Below are 22050 nucleotides of genomic sequence, written 5' to 3' on the forward strand. Positions count from 1 at the left end.
CTTCCTAAATTTTGACTCTGCTGCGTTGTACAGAGATACGAGTTTGATCATGGAATACGGTTTTGTCATTAAAGTTTGATATGTCAATTGTAGAGCACTGGCTGTGACGAGTAATTACTCAACAGGCCCACCGACGGGGATTGACCGCTCATCAGGCGAGCGCTTTAGCACTCACCGCGCCTGAATAATTAAAATCGATCAAATAATTCCGTTGCTAATTCGATCATAGTTACCTCCCTTTCCACAGTGGGAAGAAAAAAACTTCCGCATTACATGGACAGTGACAGTATTTGACAGCAGAGAAGGAAAATAACTGTTACTGTTATCTTTGGCTGTTATCAGTCCTGAAATGGAACACCCAAAGGGAATCCATTCAGATTCTCTGTTGGTTTGTTTGCGTGGGATCTTGGTAAGTGAATTTTTTTGCGTATGTAGTATAACATTGTAGTAAAAAGTTCAAAACTAAACTTTGTTATGTTGTAGCTGAGCCAGGATCAGTATTGCGGCAGGTCAAATATTTATTATACGTCGCATACATGTGCAACGACATACGGCGCATGTATGCGACGTAGAATCGAATAGAAATTTAACTTTATTCAGGATGTGATATGACAAAAGACAAACATTAAAATGGTTTTGTAAATCAAAGAAATTTTTGAAAAATAATTACTTAATTTCTTTTATTTTTTTTATATTTTTTTTAGTTGAAAAAACATATTATTGAGTATTTTTAGAGAATGACTGACAGAACTGGACATTTTCAGTTAAGGTAAAACTCTGTAATGTTATTATGCCAAATGGGTGGTGCTGGCAAGTGTTCTGTCTTTGTGATACTCATCTGTCTCTGATAGACCTACCCATAGGCGTACGGGTTCCCATTTTTGTAAGGGGGGAGGCTGATTTTTGCCTGAATTAAAAAAAAAGCCCAAATCTGTATAACAACATTTATTCATATTAGCATTACTGCCAAACAGTTATATTGGGTTGCAAACGAATCACTATGCAATTTTACTTGGATTACAACTAATAATTGTGGGTAGAATGATGCAAATGCATGTACATGATGAAATTGTTTCAGGCTAGCTGATTTTGCCTGAATATCTCTATAATTTTTTGCATGAATTTGAGGATTTGCTCTAACACTAGGCGGTCAGTTAACCCCCACCCCACCACACCCCACCCCCTGTCTCGTACGCTTATGGACCTACTTAGCTGCTAACAGTCAGTTTGCTCGATTTTTTGTGGATTTGCCAATTAAATAACATTAGTTGCATTCCTGAGTTACCTGCTCTGATTATATATGAGCTTAATTATTTATCATAAAGCAATATATTGACTAAGAGACAACTGCCTATCAAAATACACTATGCTTTCTCATTCTAATCAATGTAACTAGCAGCTTTTGCTTTCCTTCCAAAAACATTGTACAACTAATCAGATTAATTAAGATATATAAAAAAAAAGAGTTTTATTTACGGTTATATGGTGTCAGACATAGATATTGAGAGGAAACCCACTTTCACCACTTCATGGGCTACTCTTTTCGATTAGCAGCAAGGCATCTTTTATATTCACATTCAAACAAAGACAGGGTTGTACATACCACAGCTATTGATATACCAGTCGTGGTGCACTGGCTGGAACGAGAAATAACCCAATGGGCCCACTGACTGGGATCGATCCCACACCAACCACACATCAAGCGAGCGCTGTACAACTGGTACCACCCATGATTAAGATATAAGTGCCAACTATGTCAACATTAGGATGACTCATATTAAATTAGATATTATAAAAATGGGGTAGGGGGAGGGAAGAAAGAATGACTGAAAATGATTGGTGAAAATTTGCATAGTGAGAGTAAAGTTTTATATCAGTATGAATGGTCTGCAACTAATCCTCAATATATTTGCTTTCAGATTAAAATGTCACATTACGTATTTCGAGCCTTCACTTTAATCCAGTACATGTACCGTTATTATATACTAAAACAACAACAGTAAAACTACTGTGATAACCTGATATATGAACTTGCATTTTGATCACTGGCACAGCACTCCTCTTCTCCCCCCCCCCCCCCCCCCCCACCATGTTATATATTTTTCGTGCTGCCTCATAACATGACATTCATGTCAATGTCGTTGCCCCTCCCCACCCCTTCCAATATAAAATCCTGTCTTTGCCAGTGTTCTTGATGTGCATTTTAAACATAATGGGCCAAATTTAGAAAGCCTGTTTTTTTTAAATGCAGGTGTTTACGGCTTTAAGCATTGTAAATATATAGCTACATGCATGTTTGTCTAAAACAGGCTTTTGTAAGTTCAGCCCAATATTTTTGTTGATTAATATTTGTTATCTAAATTTTGTTTTAATTGTCAGGTTGTTGTTTAGTGTTCCAATAATTTATTATCTTGTTGTTACTAAAGCCATAAAAAGCCATCATATAGCAAGTCAAATAGTAAACTAAACACTGAATTATCAAAACATCTTATTTGTTTTGAAAATAAATTAGCCAGTGAACCACAGAATAGGTTGATCATTCATTTGGTTGTGTTGAGGAAATGACTAGTTGTTGAACAAAATGTCAGATGATTTTTAGACTTTGACTCTTTGATGTCTAACTCATATTTGACATTGGATTACATATTGTGATCAAGTGTTAGTTTGCACAACCAATAAAAGTTCATTAAAGGGACATTCCTGAGTTTGCTGCATTGTAAAATGTTTTCGACTAATAAAATATTTCTACGATTAAACTTACATATTAAATATATTTTCTTGTGTTTCTGGTCATCTTAATATTTGTAAGAAGCCCAAATTGGATTTTGTCTTCAAATAATTTAGTACATATGAAAAAAATAATTTTAGAAAATAAAATGAAATTTAAGCTAGTACAAATATTAGAATGATCAGAAACATGTTTAATATACAGCCACTAATATGTTAGGCAGGAAAATATATTTGATACATAATTACAATCCTTAAAAAGTCTCTGTTAGTCGATAACATCTTAAAAATTGCAGCAAACTCAGGAATGTCCCTTTAAAATGTACATTGTGTTTTGGGATGTTAAATCTGGTATATTATTCCACATGGGTTGGGGGTGTAGCCTATCATGGTAAAACTTTTAAATAATGTGTGTTGGACAAAATAATTTAAATATTTATATCTTTGTAATAGTATTTTTTGTTGGTGGTGTATCTTGTTTCCTTATTAAATCTTTTAACTAACATATGTTGGACTAAATAATTAAAATGTTTATATTTTTGTAATGGTATTTCATGTTGGTGGTGTATCTTGTTTCCATAAGTAAATACAATTTTACTAATTAATAGTAATAATCGAATGTCATCTAAAGAGGGAGATGGAGCTTAAAAAAACTAAGACTGGGGTAGGGGTGGGAGTGAGTTACATGATATTCATATTTAAAAACACTAAGACTGGGGTGGGGGTGGGAGTGAGTTACATGATATTCATATTTAAAAACACTAAGACTGGGGTGGGAGTGGGAGTGAGTTACATGATATTCATATTTAAAAACACTAAGACTGGGGTGGGGGTGGGAGTGAGTTACATGATATTCATATTTAAAAACACTAAGACTCGGGTGGGGGTGGGAGTGAGTTACATGATATTCATATTTAAAAACACTAAGACTGGGGTGGGGGTGGGAGTGAGTTACATGATATTCATATTTAAAAACACTAAGACTGGGTGGGGGTGGGAGTGAGTTACATGATATTCATATTTAAAAACACTAAGACTGGGTGGGGGTGGGAGTGAGTTACATGATATTCATATTTAAAAACACTAAGACTGGGGTGGGGGTGGGAGTGAGTTACATGATATTCATATTTAAAAACACTAAGACTCGTGTGGGGGTGGGAGTGAGTTACATGATATTCATATTTAAAAAATAGACTGAAATAGACTTTTGTTTTTGCTAGCCATTGGGCATGGTAATATTAATTATTTACTAGCCCAACATTGAATATCACTAGCCATAGGAGTGGGGCTACCATTATCTAGAAGCTCTGATATTAAATCTTTTAACTAACTTATGTTGGACTAAATAATTAAAATGTTTATATCTTTGTAATAGTATTTCTTGTTGGTGGTGTATCTTGTTTCCATATTAAATCTTTTAACTAATTACATACCATGTCGTTTCATATACTAATCAAGGAACACAGGGGAAAATATTTTCCATGTTCACCCAGGGTGATTGATCTTATGATCCATTGCACTTTACAACAAACATGCTTAGAACGAACTACTGCATAGAACAAACTGATCATAAAGTCCCGTTTTATCTCCCTGTACATTAATAACCAACTGGTACAAATGTGTACAATGAACTGCTGCTATAACGAATTAACTATTATGATCCCTTCCGGTTCGTTATAAGAGTATACTGTAGTTTAAAATGTGTCAAGGTGTTTTTAAATAAATATTTGTTTTTGGTTGCAAAACAACTAGTCTTTTTATTTATGGATGTCCTAATATTCTTTTTAAATATATTACAGTCATTGAAATGAAAGGACATTGCTTGTAATGATATTTCAACACTGTCTTGCACTACTTTACATCAGCAGCATGTTTTGTTTGCGTTTTCTTTTTGTGTTTGCTTTTTATTTTGAACACCGGAATAATATTTTTGAACTCAAAGTATTGCAGTATAAAAGTAGTGGTGAGACATGTAGAAGTGACCGGGGTGGGATGTAGCCCAGCGGTAAAAGTGCTCGTTTGATGTGCGGTCTGTCTGGGATCGATCCCCGTCAGTGTGCCCATTGGGCTATTTCTCGTTCCAGCCAGTGCACCACAACTGGTATATCAAATGTCGTGGTATGTACTACCCTGTCTGTGGGATGGTGCATATAAAAGATCTCTTGCTGCTATTCGAAAAGAGTAGCCCATGAAGTGGCGACAGCTGGTTTCCTTCCTCAATATCTGTGTGGTCTTTAACACCAAATGTCCGACACCATATAACCGTAAATAAAATGTGTTGAGTGCGTCATTAAATAAAATATTTCTTTCTTTATAGAAGTGACCAACCTCAGTTATATAGTGTTTAGGCCATTAGACTTATTTTCATTTCATTCATTTCAACTTATTTTCGTGCTTATATCCAATTAAGGTTTAAGCACGCTGTCCTGGGCACACACCTCAGCTATCTGGTCTGTCTGTCCAAGACTGTGGGTTAGTTGTTAGTTGTTAGTGGTTAGTGAGAGATACGAGGGTGTAGTAGCCGTACAGCTATCCATTGAGCCCTTAAGAACTCGCTCTGCGCTGGAGTCAGTACCAGGCTGCGAATCCTGTACCTACCAGCCTGTAGTCCAATGGTTTAACCACTGTACCACTGAGGCCGGTCATCAGACTTAAGGCTGGTAGGTACTGAGTTCACCTCCCAGTATCAGCTCCTATCCACTTTTTAATTACTCACTTTATATAAGACCACTACACCAATATCTCTCACTAACCACTAATCACTGTCCGGGACCAATGCTCCTAATTCATTAAACTCTTGCAATTTTGCTATCTTGCTGTGCAATGCAAAAAATGATTTTCAAGAACAATGCAGTGTTGTTTAAGAGAGCTTAGGCAAGCTTTGTGAATTAGGCAGCTGGGCTCAAATTTGTTATTTACAGCAGTTTGGATATTGTTTATCCGAAACTGAAGATGTTTGGAGAAGAAGAAGATGTTTATTTTTTTAATCATCAGCTTTTGGATGTTAAACATTTGGTAAATGCCAAAATTTCTAGGAAAAAAACTAAGATAGATTGATGCATTGTACTTTTTGTAGTTTACTGAATAAAGTTAATAAAACCATAACTAGAGTGATAGAAAAAAGAGCCTATTTTTCCATCCGGTTTCCATATTGAATTGATTTAAGGTTTCACTTTGCAAATTGATATTCCATCTTGAAAAATGATTCCTGTATCCTGTTCTGTACTGAGTGTGATGACCTCATTGTGTGTCTTGTGTGTTCATCTTTTGATGGGGAAGCTATTGGATATGAAGAAGCCCTATTGTGTGGGCGAAGTGCCTGGCTGCACTATTATCTTGCTGGTACATATTGTCATTGTCAATCATGTCAGAAGCCATTCTCATTATTAAGATGTGTTTTCTTTGGATTTTGTTTTTGTTCGGTCTGGTATTGGGAGTAATCAGTGTTTAGGGCTGTTTTCTTGAACCCACAAGATTTTATCCAGAAACCAAGTCTTGAAAACTGCCTTCTTAAAATGAATGGCAAACTCATTACCAAGAATTAGTTGGGGGGGTTTTCTTCTCAGACTTTGCTGGATTATGTTTCACATTTGCCAAATCACCAAATACAAATTGAAGTTGACTTAGGGAAATATTTTAAATAATAAATTCTGGGAAAAATAATTGAAGAGCTTTTTTTCTCATTTTGTTTGACTAAAATTAAATATTTTTGGCTGAACCTTTCTAAGCTATAATTGCTAACTACAAGTCTTGTCCAGTTAAAGCTGTGACTTTGTGGTTTCACAGAGCGCCATTAGTCCTCAGTCAAATAAAACTGATATGGAGGATGCAACATGTTTTATGTTTTTAGCTGTGACTTTGTGATTTAACAGAGGGCCATATTAGTCCCCAGTCAATAAAACTGATATGGAACATGCAACTTGGGAACGTTGGCCTCCATCAGTATTTATACTTACATACTGATTATATTATATTTTCCCCCCATCCTAATCAGTGCCCCATGACTGCCATCCTGTCTGTATGAAATTGCATATAAAAGATCATCTGCCAACCCCTGCAATTAAAAAAAAAAATGTCCATGGTGAAAAACATGCCGTTGCAAAAAACCCTGAATGTAGTCCGTCCAAGGCAAAAAAGTGCCGTAGATAATTAAAAAGTCCACAACATTGACGATTGCCATGGACAATTGCAGGAGTTGTCTGCTGCTATTGAGTGAAAACATATAGCCAATTTTCTCTAAGATTATATGTCAGAATGACCAAATGTTTGATATCCAATAGCCGATGATGAATTAAACAATGTGTTTTAGTGGTGCATGTATCATTAAACAAAACAAACTGTTTTCATTACTCTAGTTCTCCAAGACCAGTATAGCAGAGTTCATTTGTGATGTTCTATTTAATATGGCAAAATGTGGTGATTATTGGTTAATGGTTGGTAAAACGGGGAAGTCAGTGTAATGGCCATACCCTCAGTAAGCTGAGCACTCGCTCACTCTTGGTTGTAATCTGTCTGTCCCAGTACCTACAAAACTTTTAACTCAAAACTAATATAGTCTGAGACTTTAATGCCATGGCAACACCATATAAACTGTATGCATGTGATTTCAATGGAGATTTGAGTTGACTGTCAAAGAAGGAAATGGAAGGAAATGTTTTATTTAACAACGCACTCAACACATTTTATTTACGGTTATATGGCATCAGACATATAGTTACGGACCATACAGATATTGAGAGAGGAAACTTGCTGTCGCCATGCCATGGGCTATTCTTTTCGATTAGCAGCGAGGGATCTTTTATATGCATCATCCCATAGACAGGATAGCACATACCACGGCCTTTGATGTACCAGTCTAAGTCTTGGTGCACTGGCTAGAACGAGAAATGGCCCAAGGCCCACTGACGGGGTTCCATCCCAGACCAACAATGCATCGAGCGAGTGCGTTACAACTGGGCTACGTCCCATCCTCAAGTTGACAGTCAAGTTTTTATAATCACGGGACCAGGTACTGGGGTACTAACCCAGAACCTAAACAACTTTTAATCCAATGGTTTGACCTGCTGCATCATCTAGGCATAGATGATTCATTTCATTTTCCAGTTATTTTCATGCTTTGTATATCGAATTACAATTCAAGAACGTTGTCCTAAGCACACATACATCAGCCATCTGACCGGTCATCCAAGATTTCTGATTTGGTTAATTTAATGGGATAAGTATACACTTGCCCTGGATTCAGTCACTGGCATACCCAGAGGTTGGGCCCAGGGTGGACGTGGCTGAACCTTGATTGGATATAGGCACATTAATAGAGTTAAAGGAAGAAAGCACACACTTCAGCTATCTGACCGGTCATCCAAGATTTCTGATTTGGTTAATTTAATGGGATAAGTATACACATGCCCTGGCATACCCAGAGGTTGGGCCCAGGGTGGACGTGCCTGAACCGTGACACATTAATAGAGTTAAAGGAAGAAAGCACACACTTCAGCTATCTGACCGGTCATCTGTGGTTTTTGATTTGGTTAATTTAATGGGATAACCATTGCACTTGGTACAGCAGTCTGAAGGAGCTGCTAATTCTACGTGAGTAATAAATACCGGTAGTTAAAACCGATGGATGCTTGTTAACCCTTGAGATGGAATTACAGCTTCATCTGCATGTTCTTCACAAATTATCGCTCCTTTCAATCAAAACTGGAGGGCCTTTTCTTGAAAAACCTCTCCTAACCTCGGGTCCAGTTGGTCTTGTTTAATGGCATGTTACAGATTTGTAAAGAAGTCTTTTTGGCAATCGCTTCTCATTAATGACGATTTATTTTTCTTTGAAAGCCTGGGGCATCCCGGAATCAATATTTCTATGTCACAGTGTATATCAATTAGTATTTCTGAGTAACCCTCGTGTTTGAAGAGCTTGCTGACTCATCTGGCTCAAAAATCCTCTTAGATTGGCACAATTTGGCACAAGCCTGTGTCAATGTTATTTAGCCATATTTTATTGATTACCACAAAATGTGTAGAGAGTCCTTTACAGTGTTTTATGTTTGGCAAAATAATGCTTTCAGAAATAGAAATATAACTGCAAAATTCATTGGCACAAGTTTTATGTTTGGCAAAACAATGCTCTCAGAAATATAAATATAACAACAAAATTCATTGGCACAAATATACATATAATATACTAAAATGTTGTAGCTTTTAATACATGTATTTATGATCAGATTTAATAGCGCCCTCAATAGTTTAAGAAGTAGCAGGCTACAACAGTGATGATAGCAGGGGACAAAGCGGGGGGTCTGGGGGCCCTCCCCAAAAAACATTTGAACTATTTTGGCACCTTGTTTGGATCCCTTTTGTAGGAGACTTTATTAAAGAAGAGAAAGCACTTTTTTTTTTACCATCAATGAAAAGTAGGCGGCGGCAAACACTGTTTTAGGCGGCGATTTGCCACCGGAGACCGGGTACTTTTGAGGGCTCTGATTTAATTTTTGTGTGGTGGGGCGGAACATAGCTCAGTGGTACAGCACTCACCTAATGTGCTATCGATCTAAGGATTGGATCGATCCTCGTCAGTGGGCCCATTGGGCTATTTCTTGTTCCTGCCAGTGCTCCACAGCTGGCGCAACAAAGGCCATGGTATGTATTATCCTGTCTGTGGGATGGTGGATATAAAAGATCCCTTGCTGCTAATCGAGAAGAATAGCCCATCAAGTGGTGACAGTGGGTTTTCTCTCAATATCTGCGTGATCCGTAACCATATGTTCAATGCCATATAACCGTAAATAAAATGTGTTGAATGCATCGTTAAATAAAACAGTTCCTTCTTTTTGTCTGGCTGGGTGTATTTTTTAATGCAGTTCTTATTGTTTTTTCCATAATAGTATTTATAGATGATGTCCATGTTGATTATTTCAGTTTGTATTTAAAGGTGCATAGTACTGCATACTTAATTTTTTCATAACATGAAGGGTGGGCAAATGGAACATTTTGTTTTTGTATTGCATTAAAAGTTTCAGAGATCTCTACACAATATTAAAACATTAAACAATAGTTGCTATTCAATTTTGAATGGGAAATTCTGCAAGTCTTGCCAAGCGGAATTCCCCATTTGGCCTGAACAGGATAAAGCCCACATCCTACGTCATTAACTAAAATTTAGTTATTATTTTTATCCTGCAGTCCATAAAAAGTAAGGGGAAAAGCTATTATTTTTGTTATTTCAGCTACATTGTATGATAACCTAGAGGTCAAATGAGCGATTTTGTAATGTAACTATGCATGTGATGTAACAAGTGTGACATCAAAAGTCATAATCTGCTACTACATAATATGTTTATGACTTTGCTTCAATCAGTTATCAGGGTGTATACTACCAAATCAAATCCCATAGACGACAATAGTAACATGTGGCTAAAACTCCTACTGCAACGTATCAACCGACATAAACGCCACGGATATAAATACTACCATCCCTCACACTTAAAGTGAATCAGAAAAAAATGGGGGTCAAGCTGCTCGTTTCTGAGATAACGGGTAGCATCTATGACTACCCTAGTTTCGCACAAAATTCGAGTACTTTTTTTTACAGGTACCCCATACATGTTTCAAGCACAAGGCTACTTGACACATTGGTACTAGATGAAATAAAATTGCAAATTTTTTTTACCCAGATGAAACTATTATTTTTTACAACCAACACACTCACATTTATAACCAATCACAGGACTTGTGGTGTTCACTTCTCTATCAAAAGTTGGGTGCACCTCGAACTTTGACCCAGCCGGAAGTTATTTGGTTTAGTACTACCTATACTGATAACATACATGTTTCAAAAAGTGTCCAGCTATGTGTCTTTATGACAACCAGGATCTGGTGTATTCTGACATAAACTGACAACCTCACTGAAAGTGTTGTTTCTACAGTGCAACCTAATATAATGTACACCTCAAAAAGCATATATATTGCATATAGTTTTGTACAAATGCAATATGTCATATTAAACAACAAAATGTTTTAAAATAAAACTCCTGAAGATATTTACTTTCAGTTGGGTGTGTGTACTCAGGTATATATGTAGAGACAACAAAGATAGTCAGAGTACCTCTACCCCTTTAAAGAATTCCATTAAAACACATGCACTTGATTGACCCCTAGATTATGAAGACCTTAACAGGCACATCAAAGAAATATCAGTATTAAAAAAATACACTGTCTGAGGAAGGAAACAGAAACATGACTGTACCTGTATGAAGTAATGACTTCAAGTTACCAGGTGTGGGAATTTCAAATCCATCGGCCATGCTGATTTTCATAATGAACCATCAAAACTATTGGCAGCCACCAATATTCCTGACTATATTTTATTTATATCCTACTGTAGTTGGAGGTTTTAATAGTTGTGATATCTGGAATAATCATGCAGCTTTAACACATTTATTTTTTATTAATTACTGAAAAAACCTATTTTTAAATGACAAAATTACCCGAACATCTATTTTCTTGCATTATTTTCTAATCTGGATGAATACAATATGTACATTACATGTATTCCTACAATCTGTAATCCAGCATTTTATTTAGCTAGCAACATTAGGTAATACAGCTTTAACAATAAAATAAATTATCAACTTAATCCAAGGCAGATAATTCGATCTGAAAAAAATTGGTTCTGAATCTAGTATAAACTCAAAATGCTTTTCATGAGAGCTAACTAAGTGATTATTAAGAAAACAAAATGATCTGGAGATCTAAGTATATGTTTAACAACCTTATTGTTATGTACAAATAAGAACAGAAGGCACAATAGTGACAACAAATTTAATTATGTTTTTGGTAAAGTTTTTCTTCAAATTTACTTTAAATTTTGCATAAAACTACAAATTTGTCTAAAATATAACTTAGCACCCTATAAATATGTCAAAATGACAATAAAAATCAACTTCTTTACAAATTTGAGTTTTCAGAATTTCATACATAAAAAATTAACAATGTTAATGGAAACTAAAGACATTAACCCACTATTGGCACATGCTATTTTTAATATAAAAATAAATTGCTATTAAAATCTTAGTTCAGGTTGCCTATATATAATACCATATTTAAGAGCAGTTGTATATGGCAAGTCAATTATTGAAATCTTTACAGTATGAATTATAGGCCAAAACCAACTTTTCTTCAGTGCTAACTTTGATTCAAACTCCATTCAGAGCCATGTACAAAGATTATTGTCACGGTCAAGGTCATTGTGAACTTGCATGATCGAGTGATGGCTAATTAATCAACCAGTATAGTTTAATTAAATAAAATGACAAAATCATAATATTTTTTATTATGCACTGAATATGTGCTATAGGGTGTATACTACCAAATCAAATCCCATAGACGACACTAGTAACATATGTGGCTAAAACTCCTACCTGCAACGTATCAACCGACATAAACGCCACGGATATAAATACTACCACCCCTTACACTTAAAGTGAATCAGAAAAAAATGGGGGTCAAGCTGCTCGTTTCTGAGATAACGGGTAGCGTCTATGACTACCCTAGCTTCGCACAAAATTCGAGTACTTTTTTTTACAGGTACCCCATACATGTTTCAAGCACAAGGCTACTTGACACATTGGTACTAGATGAAATAAAATTGCAATTTTTTTTTACCCAGATGAAACTATTATTTTTTACAACCAACACACTCACATTTATAACCAATCACAGGACTTGTGGTGTTCACTTCTCTATCAAAAGTTGGGTGCACCTCGAACTTTGACCCAGCCGGAAGTTATTTGGTTTAGTACTACCATCATAATAGGCCAATAGAAACAGTGGTTGCAGGACAAATATTATTCTTATGGGCCTGTGACAGTCAAAATTAGGAACTGGTCAAGTGCTAAATCTGCCAGAAATGAAAAAAACTAATTATCAGTTCACATAGTGACATGTATAGTAAAGAGACCGACCTCGGTGACGTCGTGGTTAGGCCATCGGTCTACAGGCTGGTAGGTACTGGGTTCGGATTCGTCGAGGCATGGAATTTTTAATCCAGATACCGACTCCAAACCCTGAGTGAGTGCTCCGCAAGGTTCAATGGGTAGGTGTAAACCACTTGCACCGACCAGTGATCCATAACTGGTTCAACAAAGGCCATGGTTTGTGCTATCCTGCCTGTGGGAAGCGCAAATAAAAGATCCCTTTCTGCTAATCGGAAAGAGTAGCCCATGTAGTGGCGACAGCGGGTTTCCTCTCAAAATCTGTGTGGTCCTTAACCATATGTCTGACACTATATAACCGTAAATAAAATGTGTTGAGTGCGTCGTTAAATAAAACATTTCTTTCTTTCTTTCAGTTCACATAGCAATCCAAAGATGTCAATAATGGGTAGGGTGTTGATTGCAGGTATTAATTCACTTTTCACCATGGGGAAGGTGGGGTGGGGAGGGGGTTAACTAATGCATATTCTACCCACCTCAAATTCAAAGAGCCAGGCACCCATCCACACCCCTACTTTTTATACCTATGGTTAGTTTTGGAATATTTTGATCAATTTGTGGGTTTTTTGTGTGTTTTTATTGTTGAAGCTGGAACTAATATACAATATATTGTATAGTGTCATGTCAGACAAATATTTACTGATTTAATGTGATGACAATAGCTTTCTAATGGAATGTGGTTCAGCTCAGTGGGAGAGTGAGTGAACAGTCACAGAATTAAAAAAAAACAAGAAGAAAAGGACTGTTTGTTTCCCAGCACCCTAGCATAACCAACCAACCAAAACTAGTTACCTGCTTACCGTATATGCACTGTTGGTTTAAGCATAGTCCAGTGGTAAAGCGTTCACCTGATGCGTGGTCAGTTTAGGATGGATCCCTGTCGGTGGGCTATTTTTTAGTTCCAGCCAGTGCACCATGACTGGTATATTAAAGGCCATGGTATGTGTTATCCTGTCTGTGGGATGATCTTACTGATGGACAAATGTAGCGTGTTTCCTCTCTAAGACTATATGTCAGAATTAACAAATGTTTGACATCCAGTAGCCGCTGATTAATAAGTTGCTGTGCTCAAGCAGGTATATCCTGATAGCTGCCTTAGACATACAGTGAAATCCCCCTAAACCGGATACGCTCGGGACAAAGTAAAATTTCTGGTTTAAAGGGTATCCGGTTAGAGAGGTTTTCTTTTGTACTGATATTTAAAAGAAGACTGTAAAAAAACGTCCAGCTTTGAGATAATTCCGGTTTACAGAGGTTGATAGGTTTCACTGTATAATCTGTATGTTGGTCACAAGTGGCGGTTGTTTGATTGTTGCGGGTAATTTAGATTATTTTACCATTAAAAGTGGGTGAAGGAGATTTATTTAATATTTTTAGCATTATTCTAAGGACCACATATCAAGCGAGCGCTTTACCACTGGGCTATGTCCCGCCGTTTAATAATATAGGGGTTGTGGGTCTGTAAACAACAATGTATGTATACTACTCAAAAGAATTTAAGGGTCAGACGATATTTTCGACATTATTTTCTGAATGTCAATTATATTAGCTAGACCATAATGTCACGCATGGTATTGTTCCATTTTGACGAAAGTGGGTCTAAGCAACCCATAAATGAATTAAAATCCACTGTCATTGACACTGTCGACTAGTTCTAATGGCGAAAACATGCTTACATTTGCACGTAAATTAGGGCGAAAGCGAAAGGTCTGCTAAGTGCCCATAACTTGCTTTTTCACAAAGCGCTTCATTTGCACGCTTTGCACGTGTATTCCATGTTCCCAATGCTGAATTTCCGTATAATTGGAGCTTGCGTTTGTGTACGGTGCACACTCCAAATTCGACAATAGTACGACTTCAACTGACTATCGAAGATCGAGGAAGGGCTATTGCTTGGCTTCAGGATGGCAATACGCAAAGAAATGTTGCTCTGAGACTTGGTGTCAGTCAGAGTGTCGTTGGCCGACTGTGGCAACAGTACCAAGCAACGAATTCTGTTCGAAATCGTCCACGTTCGGGAAGACCCCGAAGCACTACAAATAGAGAGGACCGCTACATCACCAATATGACTCTACGTCAACGCACAACCACTGCACGCCGATTACGTGACAATCTGCGGACTGCGACTGGAACTCGAGTGTCTGATCAAACCATACGCAATCGTCTGAGAGCCAATAATCTACGCTGCCGTCGCCAGGCTGTTCGACCACCACTCCTACCACGTCACAGAACGGCCAGACGTCACTGGTGCACGCTTCATCTGCGGTGGCAACGTGTTCAGTGGGGTCGAGTGATGTTCACTGATGAGTCCAGGTTTAGTCTCCAGTTCAACGACGGTCGGGTTCGTGTCTACAGACGTCCTGGGGAGTGCTTCGCTGACGTTAACGTTAGACAACGTCACCGGTTCGGTGGTGGTGGCAGCGTCATGGTGTGGGCGGCATCTCTATCCACCACAGGACCCCCCCTCTATGTGGTGGATGGCAATCTGAATGGAATCCGCTATCTGAATGAGATTATCCAGCCGTTGGTTCTCCCAGGCCTTCAGCAGATTGGCGGCGGGGCAGTTCTGCAGGATGACAATGCCAGACCCCACCGCGCCAGGGTGGTAACGGACTTTCTCAGACAACAAGCTATCGCCAGGATGGATTGGCCAGCATATTCGCCTGACTTGGCCCCAATAGAGAACGCCTGGGACGAATTAGGCAGGAGAGTTCGGGATAACCATGCCCCTCCAGCCAACCTTCATGATCTGGGTCAACTTCTTATGGCAGAGTGGCAGGCCATTCCCCAAGAGTTCTTCAGACGTCTGATCAACAGCATGAGGCAACGATGTGTCGAGTGTATTCGCGCCAGGGGTGGATTCACACACTAATAAACGAATGTTCTAATGTGTAAAATCCATGTTTGACAACCTTCAACTTTGACAGCATGTCATGTGACTTTCTTGTATACAGTGACGTTTATTTGTGGTTTTTTGTAAATATGGAACAATAAATAACATTTTTGGTGTAGTTTACATCATCAATCTAATACACTCTGAAACTTATTTGGTTACCGGTATAAATTTTTGACCCTTAAATTCTTTTGAGTAGTATATGTATTATGTTACTGCAGTTCTTTGTGACAAAGGGGCAGGATGACCTATTTTAAATACTGGTGTTGGTTGGTTTTACTTCCTTGTTCGCACTCATATATATATATATATATACACACACATGTACACACACAGGGTACACAGTTGGTACACTGTATTATTTCGGCTGTGTACACATGTAACTGCAAAAAGAGTGTAACAGATTGTTAGTAGACTTTGTCACACCATCAAAAGATTTGGGTGTTGGTAGGTAATCTATCTATCTTATTCTAATTATACACATAGTATTAGGTACTTTACAGAGTGGGGTTTTAGAAGTCAACTTGTTTCTGTTAGTGTTGATTGTGAAACCTGCTAGGTATTGTAAAAATGTAGGTTGGATTTTCTTACATTGTGAACAGATTTGGGTATTTATAGGTAATCTATATTCTGTTTATACACCTATTGGGTACTGCGTTTAGGTGGGATTTTTGGAAGTTAATGTGTTAGTGTCAATTGCGAGATCTGTTAAGTATTGCAAAATGCAGGTTTTTACTTCCTTTTTTTTGTATAGTAGTATATTGAGCTACGTCATGAACGCATTCACTATAGGTTGAACTGTGACTTGTTTGTGAGCTACAAGTTTGACACGGGCAAGTGCTTCATATCAAGAAGGTAGGTACTGAGGGCATTTTCTGTGGGTAAATTATTATTTAAAGAAAACATTTACGGAGGATAAGTTAACATAAAGAAGATATTTGTTGAGGATACATATTTTTTTTACATAAGGAATAGGCTACATTTGTTGATGTAGGCATTTAACATAAAGAAGATATTTGTCCAGGATACAGGAGCAGGATGTAGTACTGGCGCAGGAAATGGGTGGGGGGTGGTGGCAAGGGGGGGGATGTGCCCCCCACTTTTCAGATATTTTGCTTTATAATAGTGTAAAAGTGTGTAAATATAAAAAATGTCCCCCCCCCCCCCCCCCTTTTCGGCACCTTCCTACGCCACTGTGTAGCCAGTGGTAAAGTGCTTGCTTGGTGTGCGGTCGATCTGAGATCAGCCCTGTCACTGGGGCTTATTGGGCTAATTTTTATTTCTAAAGCACTTATATTGTATTTATATTCACTAAATATGCTGGTCATAATTAATAATTTATGCTGCAATTCAAAATAATCAGTTAACTTGCAGTTTTAAATTAAAAGTTTGTTTAAAGGGACATACCCTAGTTTTTAAACACTAAGGCATATGTTTTTACTATTATAGCCGTTTTTGATAACTAAAATCATACTTTACTTACATTTTATGGTTTAGGTTATCAATTTCCATACATTTGAAGTGTGTTTGGTCATTATGGTGTTTTTAATATCACAAAATTCATTTCTCATATTTTTTAAAAGGCACATGCATCTGAGAAGTAACAGTTATGGAATCATTTAGTCTATTTTGAGAGGGTATTTCACCATTTCAAAGTCACAGACTCATGTTTCAGTCAATTGTAACTTTATTCAAATGTGTTACAGGTTTGTAGACAGGTGTCGTTAAATAAAACGAAATGTAACATTTGTCGAGGATACACTTTTTTTTTTTACATAAAGAATAGACTATATTTGTTGTTGTAGGCTTTTAAACATGAAGATATTTCCTGAGGGTAAGTTTTTAATATAGGGAAGATATTTCCTGAGGTTAAGTTTTTAATATAGGGAAGATATTTCCTGAGGGTAAGTTTTTAATATAGGGAAGATATTTCCTGAGGGTAAGTTTTTAATATAGGGAAGATATTTACTGAGGGTAAGCTATTAATGTAAAGAAGATGAACATTATATATGTTTGTAATGTATAAGGCAGATATTTTCAACACGGCTCTTTGTATTGATGGTTACTTTGTTAGTACTTTTGTTAATTTACTGACGAACATTGAAATTGTGTTGGATTCTGTTCAACAGTTATAGAATGTAAATACTAGCTACATTTTTATCTTTTTATAGAGTAGGACACCCCCCCCCCCCAAAAAAAAAGAAAAAGAAAAAAGAAAGAAAAAAAAAGTAGCCTATTTAACCAGTACTATTACATGTTAAATACAGTTCCTTGTTTAGAATATCAGTGACTATATTCAGTGATCTTCCTTTCATTTATTAATAATACTTTGTATATACATTTGAAAGTATTGGGAGATAACATTTTATTTGAACTACTACAACATGTTATTTAACAACTACATCTTTAGTCACAAAAAGATTGACAGGATGCATTCAAACATGCAATTTAAATATCATTTACTATTGATCTTTAAATTTTGCCAGTGTAATGCAACTTTATTATCTATACCAAATATGGTATTATCTATACCAAATATAGTATGATCTATACCAAATATGGTATTATCTATACCAAATAAGAATTAAATGTGTCTGTTTAAATGGCAAATGTTAACATTATCCCAGTGGAGACAGCCTAACATGACCTTTGACTGCCATGCTCTGTTAATTCAGATACTGTTACCTGCAGTTTTAATAGACACTCCTATAAGCATTGATGTGTGAAAATAATATCATACTTTGTATACTTTTATTTTTAACATGTTTCATTTATATTTGTTTTAGTACTATACTCATACTCTACTTTTGACATAGTTAAAGCGACAGACCCTAGTTTGTATACAAATGGCACATTTTTCACTATCAGAGCTGTTTTTGGTAATAGGAATCAGGTTACTGATATTTTATTGTTTAGGTTATCCATTTGATTACATCCAAAGTGTTTGTGGTCATCCTGGTATTTCTAATACCACAAAATGTATTTTTCATATTTTTAAAAATGCATGTAGCTCTGAGAAGTAATGGTTATAGATAAAAGAGATGAGCTCCAGACTATTTTGAAAGTTAATTCTCCATTTAACAACACAGACTCTTGTTTCACTCTATTGTAACTTTATCCAAATGTGTAACAGATTTGCTGATCAACTTAATGTCCGTTTTAATGGGTTGAAACTAGAGCCTATGACTTTAATAAATGTTTATTTAATGGTACATTTTAAACTGGCTGTTTGATAGCTAACATAATTTAGATATTTGGAGGAGAGAGAGAGAGAGGGGCAGGCAGGCAGGCAGGCAGGCAGAGACAAGAGAGAGGAAGGAAGGAAGGAAATGTTTTATTTAACAACACACCCAACACAGTTTATTTATGGTTATATGGCATCAGACATATGGTTAAGGACCACACAGATATTGAGAGGAAATCCCCTGTTGCCACTTCATAGGCTACTCATTTCGATTAGCAGCAAGTGATTTTTATATGCACCATCCCACAGACAGGATAGTACATACCATGGACTTTGTTACACCAGTTGTGGAGCACTGACTGGAATGAGAAATAGCCCAATGGGTCCACCGATGTGGATCAGTTCTAGACCGATCATATATCAAGCAAACGCTTTACCACTGGGCTAAATCCTGCCCCTTCTGCTTTTAAATGCAGCAAAAAACATCTACCATATTTAAAAACAATATGTCACATCTGTATTTTTACCTTTATTTATATAGAGTATAGGACACAAAAAAACATGTTTTCATCCTGGAGTGAAAGGAGGTGCTTCAAATATATATTGGGTACCAGTAAAACAAAGTACTACCATACAATAAAACTAAGTACTACCATACAATAAAACTAAGTACTACCATACAATAAAACAAAGTACTACCATACAATAAAACAAAGTACTACCATACAATAAAACAAAGTACTACCATACAATAAAAGTAAATACTACCATACAATAAAACTAAGTACTACCATACAATAAAACTAAGTACTACCATACAATAAAAGTAAATGCTACCATACAATAAAAGTAAGTACTACCATACAATAAAAGTAAATACTACCATACAATAAAAGTAAGTACTACCATACAATAAAACTAAGTACTACCATAGAATAAAACAAAGTACTACCATAGAATAAAACAAAGTACTACCATAGAATAAAACAAAGTACTACCATACAATAAAAGTAAGTACTACCATACAATAAAAGTAAGTACTACCATACAATAAAACAAAGTACTACCATACAATAAACAAAGTACTGCCATACAATAAAAGTAAGTACTACCATACAATAAAAGTAAGTACTACCATACAATAAAAGTAAGTACTACCATACAATAAAAGTAAGTACTACCATACAATAAAAGTAAATACTACCATACAATAAAACAAAGTACTACCATACAATAAAACAAAGTACTACCATACAATAAAACTAAGTACTACCATACAATAAAAGTAAGTACTACCATACAATAAAACAAAGTACTACCATACAATAAAACAAAGTACTACCATACAATAAAAGTAAGTACTACCATACAATAAAAGTAAGTACTACCATACAATAAAAATAAGTACTACCATACAATAAAAGTAAGTACTACCATACAATAAAACTAAGTACTGCCATACAATAAAACAAAGTACTGCCATACAATAAAAGTAAGTACTGCCATACAATAAAAGTAAGTACTACCATACAATAAAAGTAAGTACTACCATACAATAAAACTAAGTACTACCATACAATAAAAGTAAGTACTACCATACAATAAAACTAAGTACTACCATACAATAAAACAAAGTACTACCATACAATAAAAGTAAATACTACCATACAATAAAAGTAAGTACTACCATACAATAAAACTAAGTACTACCATACAATAAAACTAAGTACTACCATACAATAAAACTAAGTACTACCATACAATTGTTTTGCAGAACTAAGGGTGTTGTAAAAACATTTGATTGTCGAAAATGATCCATGAAAAGTTCCACTTTTTTCAGTTTATACTATTGGGGAGGCTCCTCTAAGAATCTCACTTGTTTCTTGTGTTTTTAACTCCAGAAAGTAGCATACATATCTCAGGGTTTAATTTGTATAGTGTTTCATTTGTTTATAAAAAGTAGTGCCCCTCCCTCCTCCCCCCTAGGATTTTAATCAGGGTATGGCCCTGTAAACAAATATTCCTTTCCTTTCTTGTTGGTCCCCCAACAGGAAGGGACTATAGGTTTCATCTCCGTTCTTCTGTCCGTTCGTCTGTCTGTCTATCCGTCCATCTGTCCCACATATAGTTTTCCTGGTTTTTGTTTTTTGACAATGGCTTGAGATATTGAACTGAAATTTGGTGTATAGCTTTATCATGTACTGTTACAGATTTACCCACTTTTCATAGAGTCATGGCCCTTGAATTTTGGAGATAAAATGCTTTGGCAGTACTTTCAGAATGTTTGTTTTACATGTATTAGTAATATTTTGATTAAGGGTGTTGTATTCCACCAAACAAATGCAAATGTGAGCAAATTACATTTATTTTAATCAACAGCAAATTTGGATGCCGTTTTACTGAGGAAAATGTAACTGTAATTTCGTCACCCACAATATACTCAATTACCCTGAAACCAGGTCTCTGAGCATCTTTGGGCGGGACGTAGCCCAGTGGTAAAGCATTCGCTTGATGCGGGGTCAGTCTAGGATCGATCCCTGTCGGTGGACCCATTGGGCTATTTCTCATTTCAGCCAGTGCTCCACAACTGGTGTAACAAAGGCCGTGTTATGTACTATCCTGTCTGTGGGATGGTGCATATGAAAGATCCCTTACTGCTAATCGAAAAGAATAGCTCATGAAGTGGCGACAGCGGGTTTCCTCTCTCAATATCTGTGGTCCTTAACCATATGTCTAACGCCATATAACTGTAAATAAATGTGTTGAGTGCGTGAGTGTGTCGTTAAATAAAACATTTCCTTTATTTTTCCTGAGCATCTTTATTTTTAAAGATCACGTTTCCTTTGGTAATTCAGCTCATTTGCCTTTGCAAAAATGCAAACTTGCCCTTTTTAGAATTTTGTGACCCCTCTTGGATCCATCCCTGTATCTATTGGTGCAAACTGATGATCAGTCTCAAACTTTAAAAAGTTTTCTTTTATTTAACGACGCCACTAGAGCACATTGATTTTTTATCTTATCATCGGCTATTGGACGTCAAACATATGGTCATTCTGACACTGTTTTTAGAGGAAACCCGCTGTCACCACATAGGCTACTCCTTTATGACAGGCAGCAAAGGATCTTTTATTTGCGCTTCCCACAGGCAGGATAGCACAAACCATGGCCTTTGTTGAACCAGTTATGGATCACTGGTCGGTGCAAGTGGTTTACACCTACACATTGAGCCTTGCGGAGCACTCACTCAGGGTTTG

General features: G+C 36.5%; 1 protein-coding gene across 1 annotated transcript in view; it reads left to right on the forward strand.

Moving 5' to 3' along the window:
• The first annotated feature begins 265 nt into the window (after positions 1-265).
• The window catches only part of LOC121382683 (DNA ligase 1-like), a 44728-nt gene continuing 22943 nt past the window's right edge, over positions 266-22050 (forward strand). The window contains exon 1 of the mRNA XM_041512221.1: positions 266-409. Within this exon, the coding sequence (XP_041368155.1) occupies positions 350-409 (60 nt within the window). The 5' untranslated portion in view covers positions 266-349. The remainder of the gene's footprint in view (positions 410-22050) is intronic.

This window comes from Gigantopelta aegis, chromosome 10 (assembly GCF_016097555.1).
Source record: "Gigantopelta aegis isolate Gae_Host chromosome 10, Gae_host_genome, whole genome shotgun sequence".
Taxonomy (NCBI): Eukaryota; Metazoa; Mollusca; class Gastropoda; order Neomphalida; family Peltospiridae; genus Gigantopelta; species Gigantopelta aegis.